At 46.5% G+C, this 27,283-nt stretch overlaps 1 protein-coding gene across 6 annotated transcripts; it reads right to left on the bottom strand.

Annotated features, from left to right (window-relative positions):
• Positions 1–467: 467 nt before the first annotated feature.
• SLC25A25 (solute carrier family 25 member 25) lies at positions 468–27,283 on the bottom strand. 6 transcript variants are annotated; one of them, XM_037399203.1, is made up of 11 exons: positions 26,972–27,283; positions 7,534–7,660; positions 7,358–7,445; positions 6,874–6,909; positions 6,463–6,574; positions 5,579–5,737; positions 4,666–4,818; positions 4,435–4,542; positions 4,020–4,187; positions 3,454–3,604; positions 468–3,010 (listed from the first exon to the last, which is right to left on the bottom strand). In XM_037399203.1, exons 1-11 carry the CDS (start codon positions 27,260–27,262, stop codon positions 2,826–2,828), a joined length of 1,578 nt encoding a protein of 525 aa, XP_037255100.1. In that variant the 5' UTR covers positions 27,263–27,283; the 3' UTR covers positions 468–2,825. The 6 variants fall into 6 exon arrangements, with proteins under 6 accessions (XP_037255100.1, XP_037255102.1, XP_037255104.1 ...); XM_037399205.1 differs by lacking the exon at positions 26,972–27,283 and adding an exon at positions 15,995–16,700; XM_037399207.1 differs by lacking the exon at positions 26,972–27,283 and adding an exon at positions 10,183–11,372.

The following is a 27,283-nucleotide window of genomic DNA, read 5'->3' as shown; positions in this document are numbered from 1 at the left end:
CCAAATCAGAGGCTACTGGCACCACCAGCTCTGGCTCCTGAATGACCTTCAAGAATAGCTCCTGGTTGGGTATTTTATTTAAGAAAGGAATTGTACAAAGCCTTTATTTTGAAAACCCTATAATATAAGCCAGGTTCCTTCGAGGGCATAATTGAATGGCAGAGCTTCCAACTTTCCTGTGAAACTCGCTTCTCTGAACAGAGTTATGGATACTGCACAGATGAGCAAAGTCCAGCAGCACTCAGACAGGTTAACAGAATCCAAACGTCCCTGACTCATCACCATCATCACTAACCTTGACCTCAGCTTTGCTGGTTTTGCCTTTTAAGAAGAATTCTGTTCTCCCAGGTCCACATAGGGATGATCCTTCCCAGTGCCAGCATCTTTGGTGATAATCATCCCAAGAACAGTCTGGCCACAAACAGCACCAATAAACCATACCAAAAAAGAGATGCAGACACATAGTATCTCTTTGACAGACCTTTATTAGCAGACTGTTCCCTACATGAAGAATCCAAGTTAGATTTGCATTATAACAATTTGTGGTTATAGCTACAAAGATGGTTGTCATTTTGCATTGATTTTTGCATTCTGATATTCATATTCCCATTAGGCCACACTGGTAGGAAGGAGCCGCTGCAGAATTTATGACTGATCTCAAGAAGAGGGGGGTGGAAAAAAAAATCATATCGCTAATCCAGATAGGCTAGATTTCCACGTGGCTAACTACTGACAGCACTAGAAAAGTCAAGGCAGAGCCTCTCCTGAAAGGCTCTCCACAAACCACCAAAATCTGTCAGCAAAAAAAGCAGCTGCTGAGTGCTAGCAAGTCCTTTCCCACTTCCTCACACACTTCCCCACGGTGCCCACCTTGCATGTGAAGAGCACTGGCTCAGCAGCAGGGTCTGCTGATTCAGCCTCAAAGCACAACTGCAGCAGCTTGTGTCCAAGTGCAAGTCTCCTTCTCTCTCTGGAAACCTGTGTTTTCTTCAGTCCCTGAGATTTCTCCCCGCCCCCCTTACCTAAAAATTCCCCAAGCTCACTCTCAATTAACCATTGACACCCAACATTCACAGACCTTCTACTTCCCAACTTCAGCCATTCACCTGAAAGCCTTCTAGCCGTGCACAGAGGCAATTCCAAAGTAAGGCGAGCCTCACAGTGCACCCTCTTCCCTCCTCCCAAGGTACTGCTTCCTTACCTGCTCCCTTCTCTCCTATGGCTTCTCGCTACAGAATTTCTCTGGGCCGAGGTCCTCTAGCAACAGCCCCAGGCATGGGAAAGGCAGCTCAAGCCCCAAAGGGAAGGTACACAAGCAACTTTAGTGCCCCTCCCCATGGCTCAGCTGTGTGATGTACGAGAACAAATAGAGAACTTCTTAAAAGAGGAGAAAAACAAGCACAGTAACAATATTTAAACAAGTCTATAAAAATAGTCTGACATAACTCTGTTCAAATAAATACAAAATAAATATGCTTTAAGCAGTAAAATAGTGGAATGAAACGCTGGTCCATTTTGCTCAAAATGAAAAGTTGTGTGAGGATCTCCCAGGCCTCAGAAGCCAGATCCTATCAACTAAAGTAGCCCATAATGTGGTCAGAGAAATTTTAAAGCCATCTCTTTCCCTTAGCCTTACAAAAAGCACCCTTTGAAACAAAAGCAAGCATGTCTTCAGGACTAAAGGCTCACCTCCCCCAGTGACAACCAGCCCCTAACACCCCTTCCCACAGCATACTCCTGGCTTGGGGACTCCATTCCGCTAACGCAAACCTGAACACCAATCTACAAAGAGGTCTAAAGAGATAGATAGCAGCGTAGGCACGGGGCTTGGTAAAGGTCCACCGGCTATCCTTGGCAGCAGGCAGAATGGAATTCAGAGGTCCATGCAATGTTGCACAGGGGCTCATGTCGTGCTGGGAGCACGCCTGCACAGGAGCTGTGAAACACTGTCTTTTGTTCACTAAAGCCATGCATCAAGGTGCCAGTCCACCCAGGGCTCTCCCGCCTTCCCCTTTCCAAGCCCCTGCTGAGTATAAGACAAGCCAATCCCAGCATGCAAAGGATACAGGCATGCAGGCTCTAGTCTGCTGCTTCTGTTAGTAAGTGCATCTTGTTAGTGGATTTATGAGACACACTTAAACCTATAAAAAATAAATAATCCTAATTCTTCATCAGGCTGGCCTAAGTAACCTTCAGCCTGACTGGATAAACCACTGCCCACCAGCCCTCAAAACCGGTATAGTTCAAAGTTATATCTCATGTCAAGTCTTGGAAGCAGAACATTAATGTCTCCTACCCAAAGGAATATATGTAAACATAATAACAAGCCTGGTGTGGCAGCAGCTCCTACACAAGGTTTGTACAAATTTAAACAACAGGTAGGAAGTTAACAACTGAATGGAAAAAGAAGCTCTTTGAATGGAAAAAGAAGCTCTTTCAGCAAGTCAGAAGGTGCTCATCTGCAGGCGAACAGCTCTGTACACACAACACTGAAAGCAGATCTGTTACCCAAATCTTTGCTACTCTGCCATACTGCTGGGAACTGACCTCAGCAACCTGTGCCTAGAATTCTCCCAGGAGTTCACCTCCTGGTCTCCCAAAAGGTCCAAAAAGGACCACGTGATGGTTTATTGTGGAGCTCTGAGTAGCAAGATGGCAAAGGACACCAGATCCTCCCCTTCCCCTTACTGACTCACAAACTATCTGAGATTTCACAGCTTTGCTTAGTCAGCTTAGTGTCAACACATTCACAGAATGAGAGATGGCTATACGTCTTGGGATTGCACCCCAAGATTTCAGAGTTCAAAGTCCTCAGCATCTTGTGGTCACCGTGACTGCACGCCCAGAGTCATCTTCAAGTTCTCATAAACCACGTAGCTGATGCTTACAGCTGGGATCACCTTCATAAAGTTCGGCGCCAGACCCCGGTAAAGACCAAACGCTCCCTCTGTCTTCAGAATGTGTTTAAACAGTCCCCTCATCGTCACTTCGGGAGCACCCTCCACTGAAGCTGCAATAGCAAAACCCACAATAAATAATACAGCCTACATGGTGAAAACACTTTAAAGGTAACACCTGTCTCAAAGAGCAGTTCTGATTCACATGCTTCCTGTGGATGCTCACAGAGCAAAGGTGCTTCATGGGGAACAGCACCTAACTTCTCAGCAAGCCATAGCCATGCTGCACATCACAGTCATTTTGTCAAACTGCTCCACAGATGCCCTTAGCCCAAAACTCTTGATCTGAGCAAAACAGAACCTCTGTCCTGGAGGTGGCTGGCCCCAGATGCTAAGGGCAGCACAAAGTCCATCCTGTCCTCTTACAGCACAGCAAATAGCCTACTGCTTAGCTGCACGGGCCAGTTAAGGCTGCTGTTGCAATGTTTACGCTGGAGGACCTTTACCCTGCTCAGAGACCATGACACAAGTCCCCACAGTTCCCAGAAATTCTCACCTTGGGCCTGCATGCGCGTCCTCACAAGAGCCAGTGGGTAACTGGCAAGCTGTCCACAGGTACTGGAGATGGTGCCACAAGCCAGCAGAACAAAGACTCCAGGGTCAGCGCTGTTGACAGCATAGCGTTGCAACCAGGCATTTTTTAGTGTCTGGAAGGATCAAGCCAGATGTTAACAGTGAAGAGGCAATCAAAAGAACATCACGTTACATAAAAGATCTAGTGTAAAGGCCCGGAAAGCTGAGTGCCAATTCAGCCAGAAGCACATGGCTTCTCAAATCTTTTTGAGCTACTGCTACTTTAGTGCCTGTGAAAAATCCCTTCCTTAATTTCATGCTGCAACTTTCTCCTAAGAAACAAGGGACCATGCATGGTGTTGACCAGGAAAGGAGAATCATTGTATCAGATTATCTTTTAGGCCGTTTTAGGTTAAAAAAATCTATTTGTGCTCCATCAGGCTGATCAGGAAAGCTTCAATAAATTATTTAAACTGTAGTAACTGACAGGTCTGACAGTGATAAAGCTACACAGGCAGCACAGCCCTACAACAGTTAAAGACTTCATACCTCGTAGACTGCCAGGTCAATACCAGCATACGGAATGATTCCCAGCATGTTGGGGATGTAGCCTTTGTAGAAGGCAGCCATTCCTTCCTTCGAAAGGATGTTTTTGGCACAATCCAACATGCCTGAATATTGTCCTGTCTTCCTTAGAGCCATCCGTGTTTTCAGAACCTAGAAGACAAGAATAAATACCAATGAAGGCCTACAGGAGAATCAATAGGAGAAAAATCTATAGACAATGTCATTCTTCAGAGCATGATGGGCAGGACTACAGCAAGCGTCATGTCAGCCATATTACTCCACATCACCACGAAGAATTCATTAATTATGCTATCGTAGTGCTGACGTGCTACCCACATTTTCCCATTGAACCTTGCCATGACCCCTCACGGGCTGGACTATCAGCCACCCGCCTCACCTCCATCGGGTAGATGCTGCTCTGTGCAATGGCCCCAGCCAGAGACCCAGCTAACAGCCGCTCATGAATCCTCAGCATTTCTTGGTCAGTACCAATGAACCGCTTGATCTGTGGAAGCCAAGACAGACATTGAGGCTCGCTGAGTACTCTCAGCCATCTTTTTTTTTTTTGTTAAGCTTGTCCTTCTGCAAGCCCTTCTGCAGCCAGACTTGTCTGTGCCCCTTTACTCACCTGCTCATAGGCCATGAACTTAATGGCAGATTCTGGTGCAATCTTCAACACATTGATGCCATTCCCTCGCCACAGTGACCTTGGTCCACCCTCTCGGATCATTTGAGTAAAACCGCCAATGATGCACATGTTGTTACTGCGGGAGGCATGAACCTGGGGAGAGACAGCATGCAAGCTTGGATTATTTCCAGCCCTGATTACGACAGTGTTACGTTTTTTCTGTAATCCAGGGACAAAAGGGCGCTTTTTTGTTTACCCAGGGATTTGCCAAGGCTTTAATCCCTTCCAGATAACTTCTACAATAGGAAAGCAAGCTTCTTTTCTTTTTTGCAAAGTCTAGTGTTAACTAATGAAATTAATCAATATCTCACTCTGGAATGGGAGGAAAGGTTAAAACAGGCAACACCCAGTGTAATATCAGCTACCCAGGGTAAACTTCTCAGCTGGCTCAAGAGCAGGTACAGTGACAAAGCCGGTCAAATTCAAGTTTTTCTAACTCCTTTCTAATGATGATAATACTTCTTATACTGAGTATGAGCTCTGCCAGCTGACCATGCTACAATGGCCTCAGGGTGTCTCATAGCAACACAAGACTAAGAACTTGTTTCACCAAAACCCAAGTTTTCCAGTACTCTGAACCACAAAGCCCTTTAACTATTGACAGTTTTCACATGTCTGCCTCCCAAAAGATTCTCTATATTTTTTTTCTAGTCAATGAAAGATAAGTTTTTAACATTACTTTGACCATTCAAATAACCCAAAAAGTCTTCAGAAATAACAATACAAGAACAATGAGATCAATCCTGGACAGCCCGCTGTACTGTGTCAACAAACATTATCACCTCCCAGGCATCCAAGAACATTAAAGGAATCCGCCTGGGTATTCAAACAAACCGGAACTGCTCCATCATACCTGCATGAGCACTTTCAAGCGGTCCAAGGGAGCTGTACAGGTTCTGGACACGGCGCCTGCACCTCCACCTGCAACCAGATGTCTCCACCACATCCCTGTCTGCCTCTCTTCCACTGTGAACTCATCAGGGACGGTCAAATTCTCTCCTACGTCAAAGATCTGCAAAAGTATAAAGTGTCAAGAAATGTTTCAGCAACTAGTGATCTTGACAAAGTTTTACTGTTCTTTATCAGTGCTAAGTGCTGAAGTACTGGCTATGCTTATTCCAGCAGTTTATCTATAGTCATTAACTGCTGCGTCCGGCCACAGGAACTGCCACTGCTATAGCATGTCACGGGGGAACCTGACACTATTTCTGTCAAAGCAGCTTCAACTGCTCAACATTCATGTGCATTAAAACACTACAGATCATAGTGAGGAACAAAATTACCAAGTGCCGGCAGCTGTACGGCAAAAAAGCTGGACCTCTCTGGAACCTTCCAAGCTTGCAACCAGTTTAATCTCGTCACATGCTATTTACACACCCTGAAATATCTCCAAGAAGGACGGCTGCCTGTCAAGTCAACTTCTAGTCTTAACAGGTCCTGAACCAGCAGGGGCTGGCCACTGGTACGAGCTCTCGGAGGTGCAAGCCAAGTCAACACCCTCATCTTCTTGCAGAACGTGCAGTTGTTATCACCTGTGCCAGAGGCTTCAGAGCTGTGCCAGTGATAGGTGGCAAGATAACAGGACAGGACAGGAAGCAATCAGGCTTCTAGGGCTACAAGGCAGCTATTGAACCATGAAGAGAAAGATAGGGACTGCTGATAGCAGCTCCTGGGGGTCAGGACTGACTGAGAAGCTGGGGAAGGACCAGGACCTGTTGCAGAGGAACTATTTCATACCGTGGAGTGCTTCCAGTACAGGATGATTTCAGGAATGTTCTCTACTGGGTGCAGCAGGTGATAGTCTCGCCACTCATTCCAGTCAATTGTCATTGTCCCATTTTTATCCATGCTGAAAAGATTTATCATTAGATGAGTACAGGCTCCCACTGGGTGACAAATTCCTCCTTCCCTTCCCTTTGATTATTCAGGCCTACATCAAAAAAAGCTTTGCAAAGCAACTACTAAAAGACTTCTAAAGAGACACAAGACAAAACTAGGAAAGCTTCTGTTCACCAAACACTACAGAGAGGTAAAATTGGGCTCCCTTTCTCCTTCCCTCTCTCTCCCCTTTAACTGACCCACAGTAGTGGCACCCCCTCCTATCAAACTTCGGGACGTAACTGACACTGAAGGGAAAATAATACTTACTAGGTGACAGGACCCCAGAAGTGTCCCGTCCTTATTCTGACACACAGGCAAACACACAGAGGGAAGGTAGCAGAGGAAAGAAAGAGGAAAAAACAGCACAAATAAGTGGTTGTTAACGTGTTAGTGCCACATGCATAAAGCACTTAGCATTTCCAAAGAGCAACTGCACAGTCCGTGTCCAAAGCAGCAAGCCCAGGGCAGCAGGACAATCAGACAGGGATGCAAATCAGGTCAGGTGCAAGCACTTCCCCACAACAGGTCAGGAAGATAAAGAGACTGACAATAACTCTCCATTAATGCATTACAACCTTACAAGTGTCAATTCATGGGGGGGGGGGGGGGAATCAAAATTAAGAGTAACAGGCAAAAGAGCTGAAGCTTCTGGAAAGCATGTACAGGGTAGAAGGAGGAGATGAGTTCCATATCCCTACATTTCCTTCTAACCCCCTCAACAGTAAAACAGAAAAGCCAGCTGAATCCTCACCTCTTCAGTATTTTCTCAGCCTGCTGTTCAGAGATCTTGACTCCCAGGTCCCGGAGAGACTGCACAATCTCCTGGGCATCAATACGGCCTGCAAAGATAAGCCAGTGAGCTCAAGTACACATATTACAAAGTAACACATGCAGTAGTCTACTCATGAGCATGAAAAAGGTGTTTACCATCATTCTTCTTATCCAAACTCTTGAAGACCAGTCTCAGCTTCTTTTCATGATCCTGGAGATAGTGAACAAATTCCTCAAAATCCAGTTGTCCATCCAGGTCCTTGTCTCCAGCCTTCACAATTTTCTGTTCAGAAAACAATCAAAAACTGTCAGTTCTTCTGTTCATTCAGACAGATCTGTCCCTCCTTCTACCATATTTAAAGATCATTTCCTACACTACTTTGACTTTTCCTCCAGAAAGCAGCCAACAGAATTATGATAATTCCTCAAAGAAATTTGAGCAAAGCGGTAGTGCAGAAAAGTCACCTGATTCCAGGCAACTGTCTCCCAAAGAGTGACACAGATGAAATGCCTCATGCTTATATCAGAGATACTCTGCCAGTATCACGTGTCTAATCTCAAGCCTTGTGTCCTGATTAACACCTTACAAAGCCCTTGTGGAGGTTTTTGAACTAAGTACGAGGCAACAGATCTGCATTAAAAAAGTGAGTCACAAAACTTCAGGCAATAAAAAAACCTGAACAGGAGAAGGAATTTCATGCCTACTACGATCCTTAGAGAAGTCAACTCCCTCTGGCAATAACTAACTCCAACCAGAAAAAGCCTGTCCAGCTCTAGTGGACACAGGCAAAGATAAAAACCCCTATGAACTGGTTTAGGCACCCTGAAGCTATATGCTTTAATTATACAAGTTCTCACAAGATGCATATAGAACAAGAAAAGGTTCTTAGTAGGACAGCTGAAATCTACATCAGACTCTGTGCCAGACATCTAGGACAAGGTAAACGACTAATTAACTCACCCCAGCATGGGGCAATAGCAGACGGACTGTCCTATCTAAGGGCACGTGGCTACTTGTTGACAGGAGAGGTGATCTCCGGGCTGCAGGAATGCGGCTCAGGGAGTTCCTATTCCCCTTCTTGTTCAGTCACTTGCCTTCGACAGCTTGTAAGTCTTTTTCAAGATGAATCACTGAGCTGCACTAAATGAGGTGTGTTTCAGCCTACTGCAGCACCTAAATTTACGTGAATTTATGTAAATCTATGTGAACAGCAGGTGGGTTGTTAAGGAAGCTCTGAGCCGAGATTGAACACTAAGCTAACCCTCTTTTCACCAATATTTTGTTCAATATGTAGACTTTAAAGGTAACAGGGAAACATAAGCTTTTGTGGTGTTTCCTTGGCCTGTGAGCACCAGTCCCCTTCATAAGCCTTAACTCTTCTGTTTCAATGGCATTTAATTACTTCAATACTAAATACTTCGCTATTAAAACTCACTCTCTCTCACTCCACCAAGTCCTGTCACTTTAGCACTAATGCCATGAGGATTATTCCTAATTGTTTTCTGAACCTTAAATAAGAAAGTGCTGCCCCAGCTGTCCTGACCTTTGAGGTATGCCTGGTATTCCTAACCTGCAATTTATCATATGACTGTTTTAAAGTTCAGATATGACCCCACATTCAACTTGTGGGCTAAAGATAGACCAACACCCCTCACATGTCAGCAGATTGGCCTTGAACAGCTGAATCAGGGCTTCCCTCTGACTGGCAACCCCCATACCAGTTGACAGGCATTAATAATTCGAAAGCACTGTAAGAGAGATGTGACAGTGTAACTGCTCCGGCTCTCTCAGCACGCCCCTAACAACCGCAGAGATGTGCGATGAGTGATCAGAGACCGCAGGTAATAAAGGCTGCCTTGCTCTGCTGGCCTTCTTCCTCCACGATCGCAAAGGAAAAATGCTGCAAGCCTGTCAAACAGTAACCCACAACATGCGTGTGAAGGGTGAGAAAGCCAAGCTCCCAGCATCTTCTCCAGCGATACGAACAAATATTTGCCTGCAGGTCTTCACCTTTAACAGCAAATACAAAATCTCCATAGACAGAACTGGTCATTTACAGCTATGCTGGCTGCAGATGTTTCTATGGTCACCTGCATAACACACAGCCCTTGCTGCGCACTTTGGGTCCTTATACACCTTAAAGCCTGCTACAACCCCTGCTTGTATTGTCTGCACAAAGGTACAAAAAGCCTATCCAGCTTTGCTGTTCAAAAATCAGTTGCCTAGGCTTTTGACAACCTGGTCACGAAAATCACACCAGCAGCAGCAAGCTGAAAGCAAAGGCTGTGACATAGAGTCAGCCAGAGCGCTCCACCGGGTTAGTGCATCTCCCTTCTGCAGCAAAGGAAACACTTGCACAACCTCCTTGGCTCACTCCACCACCGCCACACCACTCGCACAGAGCTGCCCTCCTGCTCACAGCACAAACCAGCTCACTTCACCACGGTGAGACTCGCATCAGCTCAAGCTGACACGGGATTACACGCCCCTTGTCAGAAGGGAGGCAGGCAGAAAGGTGCAAGAAGGAGGAAAAGGAAGAGGATGCGAAACACCATATTTGCGCAGACCAGTTAAAGCAGAAGAAAAACCACCTTTTTCTATTTAACTTGCATCAAATCAACTGCTTTAAGCAATCTTAGAGGCACTGAGATCTCACCCAATTCAAACCAAAATAATAAAAAAGAAAACAGTTGGCTCCACACTGCTTCAGCAATCCCTGCCAAGGGGCAAGGGAAGCATGTCTATGCTGTCCATGACCACTCCTCCACTGCTCGCTCCCCCCCATTCCTCCCTCGGGGCCATACCTGCTTCCACTGGCGGTAAGTGGAGAACTCCTGGGAAGGAATGAAGAGGCTGAGTCGGAATATAGACTTGAGTTCAGCTGGCAGCCCCTTTGACTCAAAGTATTGAAACTCCGTCTGCGACTCCCCGAACACCGGCACATACAGACAGAGGCAGAGCATCTTGCTGAGCCACCCTGCTCAGACCAGCCAGGAAGGGAAGTAAAACTGAATGACTCCCCTGAGCTAATTTCAGCGCTTAGTGGGAAGGAAATGCCAGCAGAGCCCCATGACACATGCCTATGAGGCAGCTGGCTCCGGTGGGATTGGCTGTACAAGCCCAGCCCTTCTACTTAAAAGGGAAACCGTGGCTGTACAGTCCTGTCCCACACTGCCCAGCTGCCTCCCATTGCTCAACACCAGGCTCCCATTAAGCCCAGAGACCTTACATCACCTCACCACAACTTAACTCTTAACGATAGTCTCCTTTAACCCAAGAGGCTCTGGCCAACATCCGAGACACTCACTTGCTGTTCCCTACATCCGATCAGCCCTTCCTGACCCCGTTCTCACCCCTCTGAGGATTTACACACGCAGCACAATAGGGACCAGTCTTGATCATAACCTCTCCCATCACACAACACGGAAGGGCTCTCACTGTCTTCCCCTTACCAAAAAAATTCTTCCTCTAAAACCACCTTAGGAGCAGGATGTCAGCCACTTACTGCTTTCAGACGTATTCAGGACATCCAGACTAAGCAAAAGCCTTGAAATTCCACTTTTCTAAGGTTACTTTGCTATGCCCGAGTTGGTTGGCTTTGCTTGCAAGTTCTCCCAAAACCACTTGTGCCAGCTTGGAGCAGGCAAGCCCTCAGACCACGCTCACCACCTCTGCAGCACGCCAAGTTATTAACACAGGCAGCAATAAAGCCTGTGGGGAAGGTTTGCCATTGCACCAAACACCCAAGAACCCACCAAAACCAAGGGCAGGCTTCAAAACAGACCCAGCTGCTTCAAAGCCTCATAGCTAAGCATCTGCACAGCAGTTACCCCAGCCTAATAGTTTTTCCTCCTCTTCCAACTACAATTAAACACTGCAGTCAGATATGCGCTATAATGAGAAGTGGCCTGGGCAGAACAACGTTTACCAGTCTCTACCATTTAACCACTTTGTAAGCGAGTTCCTGAGCTTTCATCAGGAGAAGGCCAGGCTGAAGCAGGAGCATGGCACACACATCATTTAACGCAGATATAATTAAAGGCTTCTGAGCATTTAGTGGAGTTTGATGTACAGGTTAACACCTGGCTCTACAGAAAGAGTACCAGAGTAGTGCAGTAGGTAACAATGCTGCTCAGTACAGAATTACTAACATTAATTTTGAAATATAGTTTTGATATTCATCAAAGAGAAGCTATCATACCAGGAGTACACAAAGAGCCATAGCCAATAACCAACACACTTTAATCCTGCCTGCACTTGAAGTAACCCAGCATGTTTGCTAAACTGGTCTAAGCCAGTCCAGCTAACAGCTTTCCCCACTGCTGGACACAGCAACATTTTCTTGTGTTTGCTCTGTTCAGACAGATTGCCTGGCCAGCACAAAGTCCAATAAGCATTTCCCTCCTCAGATCTGAATGCACAAGGGGCCTCTACGTCTTTACCGTGGTATTTCATTCTCTAAAGAAAAGCCAAGGTCTGTAATAAGCTGTTTGTGGAGCTGCATCTTAATCACACAAATTGGGAATATTTTTTAATCTGGGGGTTTATTCAAGGATATTTTTTTTTCAAATCTTAATAGATCACAACTCACGGCAATTCAGTACCCTTGAGAATCGTGCCCTACAAGGGTTTCCTACGCCCTCTCCCAGGCACCTCACCTACCATGGCACTACTGCTGCGTTACCTAACCAGGCTTAACCTACTCCCTGCTGACGTCTCTCCGCACGAAAATAGGATCTTCTCAGACTCCAGATCCTCTTAAAGATCAGCTGCAGCAGCTCACTACATGCACACCAACAGCACACCCCAGCCTTCCCAGCAAGTCTCACGGCAAGCAGCATGCTAATTGCTGCACAACACCAGCCAGCAGCAAGCACCTTCCAGCCTGACCGAGGCGAGCAGCTCTCCCCCAGCTCCCGGTAGTAAGTGAACAAATGTAACTCAAATTGCCCTACCAAGCCTTAACACTCTCTGTAGTCCTTCCCACGAGTTGCCAAGCATCACTATTATAGCTGCTTGGCAGTTCAGTTGCTATGCCAACGTGATGCAGATTTTCCTAATAAACTCTGCCTGGAGTTGGCAGCCAGAGACAAAAGGCAAAATCTGCACATTTTAGGAAAAAAGCCCTACTACCTACGTCAGAGGAAAAGAGAAAGGTAATGAGGTTAAGAAAGCTGATTTTAAGCAGGGTATTAATTACAGAACAGCAAGCTAAGAAGGAAAGACAGATTACAAATGAAGTTTATACCAGCAATTCTGGTTCTAATGACAAAGGGAACTTAAGCATTAACAAGGTTTTAGAATCCACCTAAGAAAAAAAAAATCTGATAAACCTGGAAGACAGCTCTCCAAAGCTGCAGGGATCAGTGCTGCTGGAACATGACCAGCGTGGGGTCAACTGTACCACTGCCCCAGCCCCTGCAGGCAGCAGCACACCCACCCCAGGCCTTCAGACATGAGCTACGGACAGTACATCCCTCATTAGCACTGTCTATTCCTGATCAAACCAAGGACAGGGCACAGATCTCCAAAAAAAGTCAGTCCTTTCAAGTCAGTCCTCCCTGATACTTCTTCTATCCAAAAATTCTGCCAACAAAGACAGAGCTGGACTTACACATTTTTGGTCAATGTGAAGCCAGCTAAAAGCCTCCTCTGCTAAAAGGAACAGTAGATGCATCCATCTTCCTTCTACAGAAGACTCACTTTTCTTGTCATCAAGGAAGCTGCAATCTCATTTTCGTTTTATTTATAGGATTTGGTAAGAATTTAAATGCTGCACCAGTTACCTGTTTCAATACCCTGCTGTTCCAATGCTAACTTTCCCAAGCCTTTTAGGCTTCTGCTTCATCACTGGTTTACTACACCAGCTCCAGAAGGTACCTCCCCAAAGGGTTAGAGGATGCAGCCATACAAGGAGCAGAAAAGTATGCTGCTTAATTTTGAATTCACTTTGCTTATTTAAAAAAAAAAATCTAAAAATATCAAGTGCCAGTGAGCGTCACAGCTACATAACAAACATCCTCCTTCACCAGTGAAACAGCTTTCTGGGTGAGGACACCGTGGGCCAGAGAGAACCTTTATTGCTCGATTTTTTCACTAGGTTCTGCTGACTTGTTTTTCTTTAATTTGTGGAAACTGGCTTATAATTAATTGTACAGTACAGAAAGTCCTCGGAGAGCACAAACAAAAAGTGTAAAGTATACGAAGAGGGGAGTTAATCATTTAAGAGACTCCAGCAACGTTAAGAGCTGTAGCCAGCCACGACTGTGCAAGGGGAAGCACAGAGACCAGGGAAGGCAGACAACACTACATGGTATTTGACATAAAGGTAACCAGGAAAGGTGACCTGTTCCACTGACAACACACAGATCCAAAGTTACAAGTCCAGGTGGTGGCGTCAGGGGCAGATCATACCTCTCTCCTGTGTACACACACCCAGGGGCCAACGCATCATATTTGCAATCAGTGTTTTCTCCCACATTTGCAGAAACAGCCTCATGTTGAAATCGCTATCTTTAAGCAGGATCTGAGCAGAAACAAGCCAATAACACCATGGAGATTGAAGAGACATGGCTAGGATGCACTTTTGTCAAGTTTATCAATACGTGTCAATTCCTTTCAGTAACCCCAGTATCAGGCATGATATTTTGCTTGCTTTTAGCAAATAGATACTTACAGGTGTTTTTACAAAAAGTGGTATACCAGTCAAGAGACATGTCCCAAGGTCACAGACCATCAGTGGCAAGAGAACAAACACCATGTATCCCCCATGTTTTCTTTAATCACCAAATAATAGTTTGCTCACAGTGGTTTATAATCTATCCCTAAGGCTGTACAAGACTTTTTGCAACACTTCTCCTTCAGACAGGTAATTAGAACACAGATATCTGATCAAGCACAAACAAGTCATTGCAGCTTAAGAAGTTACTGTCCATCAGCTGAGCCATGAAGGCTGGATGCAGTATTAGCCAGCTGGAACCGCAAGGTAAAACATATCTGCATAATCCTCAACAGAAGAGCTTTACAGTGCTTTTTACTTTACAATCAGGACAGGCTAAAATTACACAGTCACAACCTCCTAGCAGATGGACAGTTACCTCCTAAGCGTCAATAACTCCATTTTACCACGTCCTTATCCTCTAGGTATTTCTCCATTAGCCAGTTTCAGGATTCCAGTGCAGTAAAACTTTCCAGGGTCACACAGGAAAGAGGAGACTGGTATCAGCTTTCAGAGAAGGCTTCATTTGCAGGTGTGAACAGATGGACTCTCCCTGACTGAGGGACCATTGTTCCCTGGAAGACACCAGAGATTTTCAGCCCTACGCTTTCAAGGTTTTCATCATAACCTACTTCAGTTCTGAGGCTCTGTCCTTCTTCAACCTTTGTGCACAAAAGTCCTCCTCTTGTCAAAATGCGCACGCTCTTCTTTTTGAAAAGGATGCACAGTGCTAACTGCCAACAATAGGGATGAAGGCAAAAGTTCCTGAAGGTGTTTCAGGCTGATTCAAGCAGGGAGCAGCTTCTGCTCCCCAGAATGCAAAATGCCACCCTGCCTCTTTCCATTCAACACAGCAGAACAGACATTAGTCCCCTCTACAAGTTAAACCTGTTTGTCCCCTATTTTAGAGGGAAAGCTTGCAGCAACAACCAAGCCCGACTCCTTGTCAAAGAAGCTGGACCCCACAAGTCATGCACCCCTACCCCTGCTACAGCCCTTCATCATTATCCCAATTGTGTTCCCAGTGCTTGCAGGGGTTATGCCCAACTCCCTCTCCCCTAATCCCAGGTCACACCCTTGGTTTTAAACCACAAGTGGTCCGAGCTGACTGCACCATCCTCAGGGGAGACAGCATTCCCCCCCATGAAAAATAAACCAGAAGTGCAGTCAGCCAGCTCTGTGCTAGGAGCCCAGGCACTGAACTAAGCAGCTTTTGTTCACCTCCCCCCCGACAAAGCCTCACCATTTATTCTCTGCCAATTGCACGCTCCCACCACCTCCCACCACCTCCCTGCTCTCCAACCCCTCGGGAAGTTCCCAGTCTCACGTGGATTTTGGTCTCTCCCTTATGCCACCTTCTCCTCAGGGACAGACTTTACTCTCTTCTGGGCTGTGCCATTAAAATAATACAGCCAGCTACTCATTTGCTGAAAACATGCAAATTTTTCCAGACGCTTGCCAAATTACCAGAGACTGAGCCTGGAACATTTTAGGATTTATTTGATCTTTTGCTGATCTCCAGTACAGGGGTGGGACTTGCCACTAACCTGCATTATCATCCCCTGCCCTCTCAGTCACGCTTCTTACAAGTTGCCCAGGAACCTTCAAGACCCCGTATTCCCTTGTCCCTAAAGAGCATTTTCCCCCCCTTTGAACATCACGTCTGAATTATTAGATGACCTCCTCTCTTCACAGTCATTCCCATGGCCCCCCCACGTTTCCTTGCTAGCAAGCACACACGTTGGACCCCGCTCCCTCTTCCTGTTCCTCTCCCCCTCCCCAATACACACACACATACCCAGCTACTCACACACTCCACCTGCAACACCCCTGCTCCCGGCATGCCACACACACACATGTGCGCCAACCCCTCCGCAGGCCCCTGGATATCCCGTTACCTTTGGAAAATGCTCTGCGGGTCCAACCACCAGTAGGATAGTTGGTCTCCTTTCAGTGGGATCAGTCCCTCTGTCCTGTGGCTTCCCCAACATCTTTGGCCCTTTCTCCCCGGGGCCTGGAAGCGGGGTGGTGTTTCTGGCCTCATCCACTTTTTCATCTGCAGGACCTTGGCATACGGCCCTGGGAAGGAAGCTAGACAGAAAATGCCAAAGGGTCTGCACCATTGCTGCTCCAGCGACCATCCCAGGCAGGCAAACCCTGCGTGCTCAGGAGCTGCCCGCTGCCAAGGATGATGTGACTGCACTACCAAGCACCCCCAAGATGGGAACCGGCCCGGCAGCCAGCAGGAGGTTCAGCCCAGTGACTCCACGGGCTCAGATCCTTTACAGACCGCTCCTGCGGACGCTTCCTGCCTTTTGAAATTGCTGCTACTGCAGTCGTGCCTGGCCTGACAAGCAGCTCATTGTACCAGAGCCTCAGAAATCTGATGGCAACAGACAAAGCCCAAGACCCCTGGCACAGAGAAGCCAAGACGCTGAGCTTTGGAGACTGCTTGGACAGCGAAGCCAGGACGCTGCGCTTATGAGCAAAGCTAAAGCGGAACCTCCCCGAGAGAAGCTTCTCGGAGCTGCCAATGAACCCGCGCGTCCCGGCTCATCCTAACGGCACCTCAGGCGAGCGGCGCGGCTGATCACCCAGGCTGCATCCCCACTGCAGCAGCGCCCAGCCAATCCTCGCTCCCAGCACTGCGGTGCTCCGGTGCACGGCGGCGCGCGCAGCCGGGCAGGAGCGCGCCCGCGGCGCAGGAGACAGCGCGCGGAGAGGCCGCCGGGCGGCGGGGCGGCGGGGCGCGTACGCACCCGCTTCGGGCTCTCGGCAGCGGCGCTTTGTTAGAGCAGCAGATGGTTCTCCGGAGAGAAGCCGGCTTTTCCCAGCCACGGCTGAATTAACCTCTAACTACACCCTCTCTCCCCGGTCTATTTTAGTCTCATCCGTCATTACAATGGCCCTTTGGTGCTGCATTGTGCTTCTGCCATTTGGTTTTCAGCACAACACAGCGACACGCTTACACAGCGTTTATGGCTATTCATCTGTGCAAGATGTAATACGCTGTGGTTAAACTACCGCCTATTAGTCAAACAGGCCGAGTTCTGCTGAAGGAGCCGGTCACCGTACAGTCAAGGGCAGGATTAGCCAGAGCAGCAACACAAGTGTGTATCAATATATCAAGCACGGAACACACGACATTCCCTGAATTTCTACAAGGAATGTCGTTTCCCTCTGCTACCGCAGCAGCAACTGCTCAGAGCCACTGCTGTAAGGCTGGGGCTGTTGGCCGCCCAGTCTGGGCACCACTGGCAAAGCCAGCCCGCCTTGGTGGAACCAAGCACCCACACCTGGCACAGCCCAGCAAGGCAGAACAGCAGCCCAGAGACAGTAAGGGCTCATTTTCCATCTCAAAGTACTGACAACTTTGTAGTCCAAAAAAATCTACAGACAGAGGGCACTGCATGCCTCACTTTCCCATGCATTATGACTTTTCCATAAGAGAACAGTTTGGGGGTTTTAACATGCAGGATAATTAAGTAGAGACCACAGATTCCATCACCTGGGGCTCCCTACTCGCAGTAGCACAGCAAGATCCACAGGGAGCAGAGCACCTCAATTTCCAGCTTTTAACTTTTGAGAGTGACAGACTGTAGGAAACATTTTCATAATATAATATCTGTAAAACAAAATCCAAAACCTTGAAGGACTGCAAGCTTTAAGTAGCCAATGTGCAAATAAATTTGAGAGGAAGAACAGTGAACATCACGCTCAGGAACCTGCTGATGGTGAATTCCTTTGACCAACCTGAGTAATGGAAAAAGTGAGACGCCAGTACATAGAAGACACCACATTAAAAAAAAAGAATTCTTCTGCAAATACATCTCAGAATTACTTAAGAAGAAAAAATGCTGTTCAGTTATAAGGCCTACATAGACTACGCAACAACGTTTTTTACCTTTAAAAATAAAAAACATAACAAAATAGAAAAAATTTACAGAATTCAGAGGCAGTAACACTGGGGTGAGGATGTGGGAAAGCCTTGTCCCTCTCTGAGGAATGGCACAGTCCCGTTCTATTTGGGATGTGGTCAAAAGCCCAGGGGAGAAAAAGAGCGAGGAATTTTGTCATGTCTCCATTACCTTAGGCTGCTGCCAGTCATCACAATTACAAGCACAGAAGTTAAGTACTTTCTAAAACGCAGTAAATCATACCCTTTAAGATGATATTTGAAAGTTTCTAATGCTCTCAAGCCAGAGGAGGAGCAAAGCAGATTTTCTGAACGGGGTACAGTTCTTCAAAATCAACTTCTATTAGCCTAAGGCTGTTGTTTCACAAGAAGCAGTAAACCGATCAGAAGCTTAGTGCTGGCTGCTAAAAGAGGTCCTCTCACATCCACATCAGCTCTGCACTTACCTTGCTCCCCTCACAACCTCATTAACCCAGCCAAAAATTACAGAGCTTTCTGCTGGGGTAACCAGTTGAGGATACTTATGGATATCGCCCAAAAAAGCATGACTGCACGTGGAAAGGGCACTGGAGCTGCCTGCTGCGGCAGCAGGCAGACAGGCCCCTCAGCCTCAGAGCTACAAGCCACCACACGGAAGGCAAAGCACCCAAGTGGGACTTCAGATTTATCCTCAGTGGCCACTTAATGCTGGGCTGCTCCTCGCAAGGACCCGTTAAACCAGCTGGAGTTACCTGACACGATTGCTTACAGTTTCTCTGCATAGCTTTAGTGGTGCATGCATGGCAGGGACCCCATCTTCCTTTGTTTATGCAAAGATTCCACAGTAAAATAATAATTTGTGCAAGAAATTACATGCCTGGGGTGCAATTAAAGCAGAAACTCAGCAATGCTTCCTTGGCCTTTGTCCTCACTAAAGAAAACCTCAGAGGAATTCTGCCACAGCACTAATCCACACAGCTCCTTGAGAACTACAGACTTTTCTAATCATGTTTAGGGAAGGAAAAAAAGCACTTCTTTTACCAAGCGGGGAATTTTATTAGGTCAGAATAATAAACCTAGTAACGACAAGATGATTATAGCTAGAGGCAAGACAAATGCTCTCCTACAGGGAATTTGCAGGGAAGTATTACCTTACCAACCCCACCACAAAGCCAATCATTCACACATAAGAAAAGATGCAGTAAATACCCTGAGTCCAGCTGGCACAGTGACACAAAGGAACGGATAAGGAACAAAAATCCACTTTTTCTAGAAATCATGAACAAACACCTAGGCCACAGTGAAACAGCTTTCCCAACCTAAGCTTCATTAGGAAACAGTCAGCCCTCCAATTCCAGTGTTTCCATGAACCAAGCCCAGGATTTTGAAGGCAGAAAAGCACTAAGACTGATCTGAAAGCTGGCTCTCAGCCAGCACACCAGCCACAGGAACACAGGGTACCTGTGACAGGTAGCCTCAAAGTCCCACGCCACCAAAACAGGTAGTCATTAGATAGCCGGAGGAGAAGCCAACAACGAAGTCATGTAATCTATCCAAACAGAGACAAAGCAGAGAGGAAACAGCAAGAGAATGACATGTTTTGCTTAATTAAAACAGTATTTTACTCAGTACTGCAAGCTGTCAGAAGGAGGATCTGTTTTAAGCCACAAACCCAGGGTTTCTTGTATCCTCTTGCAGAGCATCATGCAGGCCACATCTTAGTACCTGCTAAGTCTGAAACTCCAGTTTTCAAACAGATGCTTGCCCTTTCCAGTCTGGTAGTACTGGGCAGAAATTCAGACTCGGACCATTTGCTTTAAGATGGCTTCTAGAAGACTTTGAGTAAATGCACGGCATTTTCCAGCAAGAATGCGAGCCTGGTCACCAGACAACTAGCTAACACGTAAAAAATGCAAGAGGGAGGGTGAAAAGGGAGGCAGAGGGAAGGGAGCTGTACTCAGAGCAACGACCCTTCTCCTCCTCCTGGCACAGGAAGAGCTGCCACTGCGGTCGTATTCTTCCTTAGGTGACCCCGTAGGAATCAGCCATGACTCATCTCCTTCGGGAGCTGCCCTGGGAGCACCCCAAGGAGCGCTGCCCACGCCTGTCACCTAGAGATAGCACCCAGCCCGCCCCAGCTGGGACGGGCCACCACAATGCTTTCAGTTAACGCTTATCTTTTAAAATATAATTTCTGAGGAAAGGGTAAGTAGTTCTCACTTTTTAGAAAGCCAAAGTTAACCCTGCACGGTGCTTCTTGCACCACGCCATAAAATCTAAGTGTCTTGGCCACCACTGCTTAAATAATTAAACTGTCCAGTGACACTCAACTATGTTAATATATTAAGGTGACACAGCATATTTCAGCGAACACTACAAAGAAACCCAGGTCACCTCGTTATAGGAACCCTGGCACAAGTGATTAGCAATTCTAGCTGACATATTAATGCAACCGGGGGGGCAGTGCCAAACACAGGGATACGGAGCGAGCTGGGCAGGGAGGGGGAAGTGCACAGCCATTGCCCAGAACGAGTTCCACTGAGGTCGTGTCGTATCACATGAAGAACTGGGGATTGACCAAGAGAAAGGGCATCCTTGGCACTCAGAAATTAGAAAGTCAATGCTTGCTGCACTAGAAAGTTAACCAGGAAAATAGCTAGTAAGAAATGATGGCCCTTGAGCAGCCCGGGCCCAGGCTTGCTCTCACACAGCCCACACTCCCCTTCGGCTAAGCGATGTAGGTTCACATACCAAACAGCTTTGCCTTTCCAAGCAACTCACAAACTAAAAATTTCAGTAATTTCTCTTACAGCAGAATTCTCCACTACAAGCCACTTTAACGGCCAGAAGCTTCCCTGCAGCTCACTACACATGACTTAAAAAAAACCTGACATCTCTGCTGCTTTTCCACATTGACACTAGTTATCACAGCTACGCTTCTCCACCCGAGACAAAGTCTGAGGCATCATTAAAGTTGCTCATGTCCCACATTTAGAGGGACGAATATAGCAACAGGACGTGAACAAGAACAAAGACTCATTTACCATTTACTACAAGTAGGTCTGAAAGGAAAAAAAATCCTCCCCTCTCCTCCTCCCAACGCCATATCACATTATAATATATGCAACCGAGAGCATGGAACTGCAGCATCGCCATTTTTAAGGCTCTCAAACAGGAGACCAAGTCTTTATTGTGGCTCTGACGTCATTGTATTAACACTCATCAACCATTTAAGGGTTCTGCTCAATATTCAGACAGATTCATCACTGGTTTTGTTTCTTTTTAAAAAAAATTAAACAGCAAGTATACTGAAGTCCTGGGGGTTTTTTACCTGCGTTTATTTCAGTAATCTAATAATCCAGTGCAGATGCGGATAAGACATTTTCCACCTCTTACCAAGGCACCTAGCCCCGGTAACTAAATAACACTCTACAGAACACAGTGCTGAAAAACCAAACCCTGCTACATATTCTACACAGGCACAATTGGTTGCTTTGGCTCAGTTTTGTGGTTTCATTTCACTCAGGCTCTGGGTGAAACTTTGCTAAGAGTCCAGAACACGCAGCATCTTGCGGGAAACAACACTGCAAGGCCCCATCAGCAACATGCAGGGTGCCTTTCTGCACAGAGGCTCTCACACATCAACATTTGAAATTTATATGCTCAAGTCAAAATTGCATCTGTGTCTCACAAAGGTCAGCCAGTATCCTTCGTTCATTATCACTCTGCAAACAGGACAAAGGTCTCTGCTAAACCTGAGCACCACCAGGCTTCTCCAATTTGTTGCCAAGGTAGGACAAAACGCAATCCTGGAAGAACGTTCCAAGATTGCATCTCTCAAGAGTTACATACCTAGTCCTGTACGTACATGAACATAAAGCAACACTTGCTTAATCCACAATTGTTTGTTTATATGCAAGGTAAATTTATGGAAGAGCAAGTTTCTCCCATACGATTTGCATCTAAAAACTTGCTTCTTATCTACCCCTCTGAACACCAAGTGGACGCACACTGCTAGTTTAATACATTAATCACACCAAGGCAGGTCTGATGACCAGAGACCAAGCCTGAGGAAAGGCTTCCACCATTGCAGTGTGAGATTCCCTGGTCTCCAGCATCACCCTCCTCCTGCCCTCCCCCATAAAACTGCTGGGTGCAGGCAGAGCCACCAACGCAGGCAGCCAGTGTGCCAGCCAGCCTCCCCGGGCAGTCATTGTCACAGTGCACCCTCCAACCCAGCAAAGCTCTCACTTTAGGAGGCTGCTGGCCAAGACTATTAATAACCAACACTGTGCTGAGAAGTTTCCTTGGCCAAAGCCAGCCCCTGTATTTCTTCTCACAGTCTTTACATCAGCTGTCAAGAACTCATTTGGCTGATCACAAAGAGGTCATTTGGGTCTTTAGCACACCTAAATCAGAGGAGGTCCCAGAACCCAGAACTCACACCAGCTCATCCACTTACCACAGATTTAAAGGCTTATCTACAACTCTATCACTGACCTACAGTTCTACTCTTGCACCAGGTTTCCCAAGCGCATCAGAATGAGGCCTTCAACAAACCACACATTTTGTAAGTTACAAAGAGCAAGAACAGGCCTCCACTCCCTACAGACCCAGAAAATATGATCTTTTTTGCTTGCTATTTTAATAAAATTATACATAAATGCATGGAGTTATTTAACGTGTTATTGAAAGGAGTTTCACCTTGTGTTAAACTGGTTCAGGGTATCCACACTTGTCCTTTGGGTGGTTGAGAAGCTGTTGGCAAATACCTTTCAGCAGAAGGAAGGGTATCAACTGGAACTTCAAACTAACAGGTTCATTTGTTTGATACGACCTTGTGCTGCACAACTCTTCATGATGAATTACAAAGGCCTGGCTAAAAGCTCCACAACTGCCCCAGCAGGATTCAAGACATACAAACCATGATGATGTTTTATCTGAATGTATATAGGTTTGGTGAGATATTCCAGTCTAAATTACAAAACAGTATCAGAATATTGCCTTTTTTTATCATAAACACACTTCTGTAACAGAATAAAAACTCAGGTCCTCCTTTTCTAGATGACCGTGAACAGAAAACAAGTGAAAACACCACACAGAAAAAATTCCCTGCTTCCTCTACCCCTTACAGTTGCTAGAATTTTAGTACATTATGCATAGTGTAATACAGAGTATTCAAAAGTCTTGGAAAGTAGAATAGTTACAGGAAAAAAATCTGAAAGGAAGAATTAAGTGATGTCATGACAGAAGATAAAGTATTGATCAGAAATAGATTAAACTTCTTTATGATTGCAACTGCTACAGTAGAAGAAGTTTCTCGTGATCAGCTCTCCCAGAACAGCATGGATACAGCATTCTCTGACAGCTGGAAGAGTCCAGAGACATACTTAAAAAGGCAAAACTGTTCAGACGAGAGGCCTGAAGCAAACAGAACACTGCAGGGTCCAGCTGCAGCAGTGCAGTTATGCTTCTTCAGTACATGTGATAGGTGAACAACAGAACTTGCATGGGAATTTGGACAGCCAGAACTTGGAGATCAAAGAGGAGATACCAGGCAAAGAAATAAGTGATGAAAGCAGATGTGAAGATTTCAGCAGAATGGGAGTTGATGCAGTTTCACATGGGGTAGCTGATACCGAGGGAGTAATAGGCAGTCACATATATGAACTTGGGAGAAGGAAGTATCACAAGGCCAAGGAGATGACCATCATTACAGCAGAGGCAACCAGAAACTTGTAACTGAAAAGAGACAAGAGTTATGTTTGCTCTGTTTCTTAAAGCTGAGAGAATTAGTCCAGCAGAAGATGCTCAGAACCACCACAGAAGAGGTAGCTGCAGACAAAGTTCACCATTTCAGTCTGTCTCTAGGCAGCTGGGAATAATTCCACCAGTTCAAACTGTCCCAAACTTCAGCAGCAGAGATGAGGTTTTAGAACAGCACTCCAGCCCTGCAGTTAATCGGGATCAGTAGAACAGTTATATTAGCAAATACACAAATACTACCATTACACATCCTTTCAACAATACGTCATCTCCAGATACAAAGTAGAAAAAATAGTTCCAGTTCAACCACTCATATTTCCATTAAGTGCATATTGCCAGTTCCATAATGTTCATGAGAGAGCTCAAAGTAGTAGTAACAGGAGACTGACTAGACCAGTAGATGTAATTTAGCAGTAGAAGACTACCCCTTTGCATAGCAGAACAAAGCCCTTAAAAAATTTTCCACGTGGTTATCACTTTACTGTTCAAGCAAAGTGAAGTATGTGAATTGCTTCATGCTAACCAGTGCAAACAGGCATTTCGTTAGAAGGCTCACCGATTTGGTACAGTGTATTTGGCAAATGGTTTAAAGATAACAGCATGGGTTTAAAAAAATGCATCGTTTACATAAGCAAATTCCATCTCAAAGAACATTTAAGTACAACCCCTTCTCTCCCCCGCCACAGAAGGCCACCTCTAAAACAGAAGGCAGCAATTTTCCAAGAATGCCACAAAGGGTTTTATCTCAGTGAGAACTCTCAGGCACTGAAGGAGCCAAAATATTGCTCATTTTCTTTTCAAGTTGCAGCCCAAAACTATTATTGTTACCACAAGGACTTTTAACCTACTGACGCAAAGAGATTAGCAACTCACAACTAAGATTGGTGATAACCTCACATTACGAGTCTAATAATTTCTCCATCTGTCTCCCAAACATTAGAAGGGAACTCCCATATCAAATATACTATTGCACACAAGGAAAAAATAAAATGCACACAGCCACCAAGTAATTTACTAATCACAAGCAACCCATGTGATTTATGTCTAAATGGGTCTCCAAACACCATGTCAGATACATCAAAAAGGTTTTCATCTTGATGCTTAAGCACTTCTCTCAAGCGTGACTTCAGATTAGTTACCCCAAGCGTCAAGATGCCATTATTAGCTAAGGATGGGGCAGAAAAAAGAATGACTTTATTAATAGAACTGCCTGGGAAACAGGAAGTTACTTGATTTTCCTAAAAATGACACAACGCAGAAGTTTTCTAGCCAGGTCTCTGAGGACTGTTCCCACATCTTTAACTGGAACTGAAGAGTTTCAAACTCTGCATCCTCATTCTCAACGGACACTTTCTACACTGTTGAAGGGGATTGCTTTGCAATACTAACAATGCTTTGCGAACTCCATTCATCTAACCACTCACTTCCTGCGCAGCGGAAGAGTAGGCAGAGGAAGCAAAGAGCTGAGGAATACTGACAGAGAAGGACTTCAGCAGAAAGACAGGATTGTTAGGCAGCATCCAGACAGCACTTCCCTCCGACAGAGCAGTTCTAGTCCCTGCAGAACGGTTCCTCTCTGCCGCTCCCACAGCATGGCGAGCAAAGAAACTATCTGCTGGGAAGTAAAAAGGCATTTGGTTTTATGGTGCATCCTCCTAGCCTGCAGAACGTCAGACTGTAATAAATAACATGCTCAGGAAGATAAGGGAATGCAAACTGAGACAGGCATGCAGGTGTAAGCACAGAACGTTCTGGTGGATGACAGACTTTTGCCAGAAGTAAAGGATTCGGCACCCATGGGTGGCAGCAGGTCAGCATTTCACAGGGCATGCACAGGTGATTTATATGATATAATCAGATTTCATTACCAAAACGCGCACAGCAGAAAATCACCATGGCACTAACGTTATTTTTAGAAACAGCACAACTAAACCACTCACAAGATCCTCACACTGCCAAAGAACTCTCATAGTTTACAGCAGCAAGGAAGATGCCAACCAAAAAGAAGCATTAGGTGTTAAAATGTTAGAGATTCAAAGTTAGAAAAGAACTAGCAACTCTGAAAGGACAGATACATGCAATTAAAGCATGGAAATGGGGCACCACTCCCAGAACCAGGAGCGAATATGAACTGTCACTTGAATGAAGTGTCTTTTCAGTGACTCAGAAGTTATCCTTAAGGTCTTCCTTCCTGCTGCAGGACTGAGGCATTCTGACATGGCACATCCCTGACTGCACCCATCTGTTTATCTACTACCCTCCCAAGATACTCAGCTTTTTTATGGTCCTTAGTATAAAATCCAAAAGACTAAGCACTGACTACAAGCCCATTACTCCAACACATACAGATGTAAATTGCACTAATTACAGTTAAATAGAGCAACATCACGTTGAACCTTGAAGCCTAGAATAGTCAGCATACAGCACCACACAAAGAGCTGTGTGGCCACAAAAGAGCACAGCTCCCAGGACTGAAGTAGCACATCAGTGCGCTGTTTTATGTACTCCGTGTGCAAACTGTACAAACACAGTGGCCTTCCTACGTTTTAAAATATTTCAAACCCTTTAAAATAGACAAGTGAGTTTGGCACATATAAGCCATCTTGGGCAAGAAACTTGAGTAGCAACATGGTGCTGAACAGACTAATGTGAGGAAACGCAATGATGCAATGAAAGCTGCACAACCTGACTGCACCTATCCCTTCCAAAAAATCTTTTAGAAATTTAAGTAAGCATGCAACTTCTAGTCCTCGGACCTGGAGAAAAGAGAATGTAGTTTATGGTTCTTCGTGCCCAAACAACACATTTTCAATCTTGATTTTCCGCAGTTACTACAGCACATGCCTACATGTAACAAGCAAGCCGATTGCTCCGGGTTTGATGTCCAGGTCAGCAGTGCTGCTTTCATGCAGATGCCGAGGAATGCTTAAAACCCCTCCGGTGCCGAGCCGCGGTGCCTGGTCTCACCCCGGCTCCCCCGGGCTGCCAGTGCTGGCATGCGACAGGCCGCTGCTACCTCAACCCGGCGGGCCCCTGCCCCGGCCGAGGCGCGGCGAAGGGGCCTCAGCGCCCACGTCCCGCTCCCGGGAACCGCGTAACCCGCCGAGCTCCGGAGCCAGCCCAGCGCTGCGGGCCGGACGTGGGACGAGGACAGCGGCCCGCCGCCCCCTCGGCCCGGCGCAGCCCCGCCGGGCCCAGCCCCGCCGCCGCTCACCAGCAGGTCCAGCTCGGTGCGGTGCAGCCCGAGGCGGCCCAGGCCCACGGCCAGGTCGTGGATGCAGAGAGCGCCATCGCGGTTCACGTCGAGCTTCTGGAAGAGGGCGCGGAGACGCCGGTCCTGCTCGGAAGCCTCGCACAGAGACCGCCCGCAGGACCCCGCGTTCCCGCCGCCGCCGCCCTCCGCCCCCGAGCCGGGCGCCGCGGCGGCGGCGGCCCGCGGGGAGCCACAGGGGCAGAGCACGCCGCTCACCACCGGGGAGGCCAACGAGCGCCGCGCCCCCGGCATCGTCCCGCAACCCGCTCCTCA

Source organism: Falco rusticolus, chromosome 9 (assembly GCF_015220075.1).
Source record: "Falco rusticolus isolate bFalRus1 chromosome 9, bFalRus1.pri, whole genome shotgun sequence".
NCBI lineage: Eukaryota > Metazoa > Chordata > Aves > Falconiformes > Falconidae > Falco > Falco rusticolus.
Note: the sequence above shows the minus strand (reverse complement) of the source record. Positions and strands in the feature narration are given on the sequence as shown.

Excerpts from the sequence above, each read along its gene's own strand:
- SLC25A25 (XM_037399203.1), bottom strand. The coding sequence starts at position 27,262 with ATGCCGGGGGCGCGGCGCTCGTTGGCCTCCCCGGTGGTGAGCGGCGTG. Across the intron at positions 7,661-26,971 it reads GCACCGAGCTGGACCTGCTG|AAAATTGTGAAGGCTGGAGA; the intron begins GTGAGCGGCGGC and ends TTTTCTGAACAG. Across the intron at positions 4,188-4,434 it reads GCAGCATCTACCCGATGGAG|GTTCTGAAAACACGGATGGC; the intron begins GTGAGGCGGGTG and ends CTTGTCTTCTAG.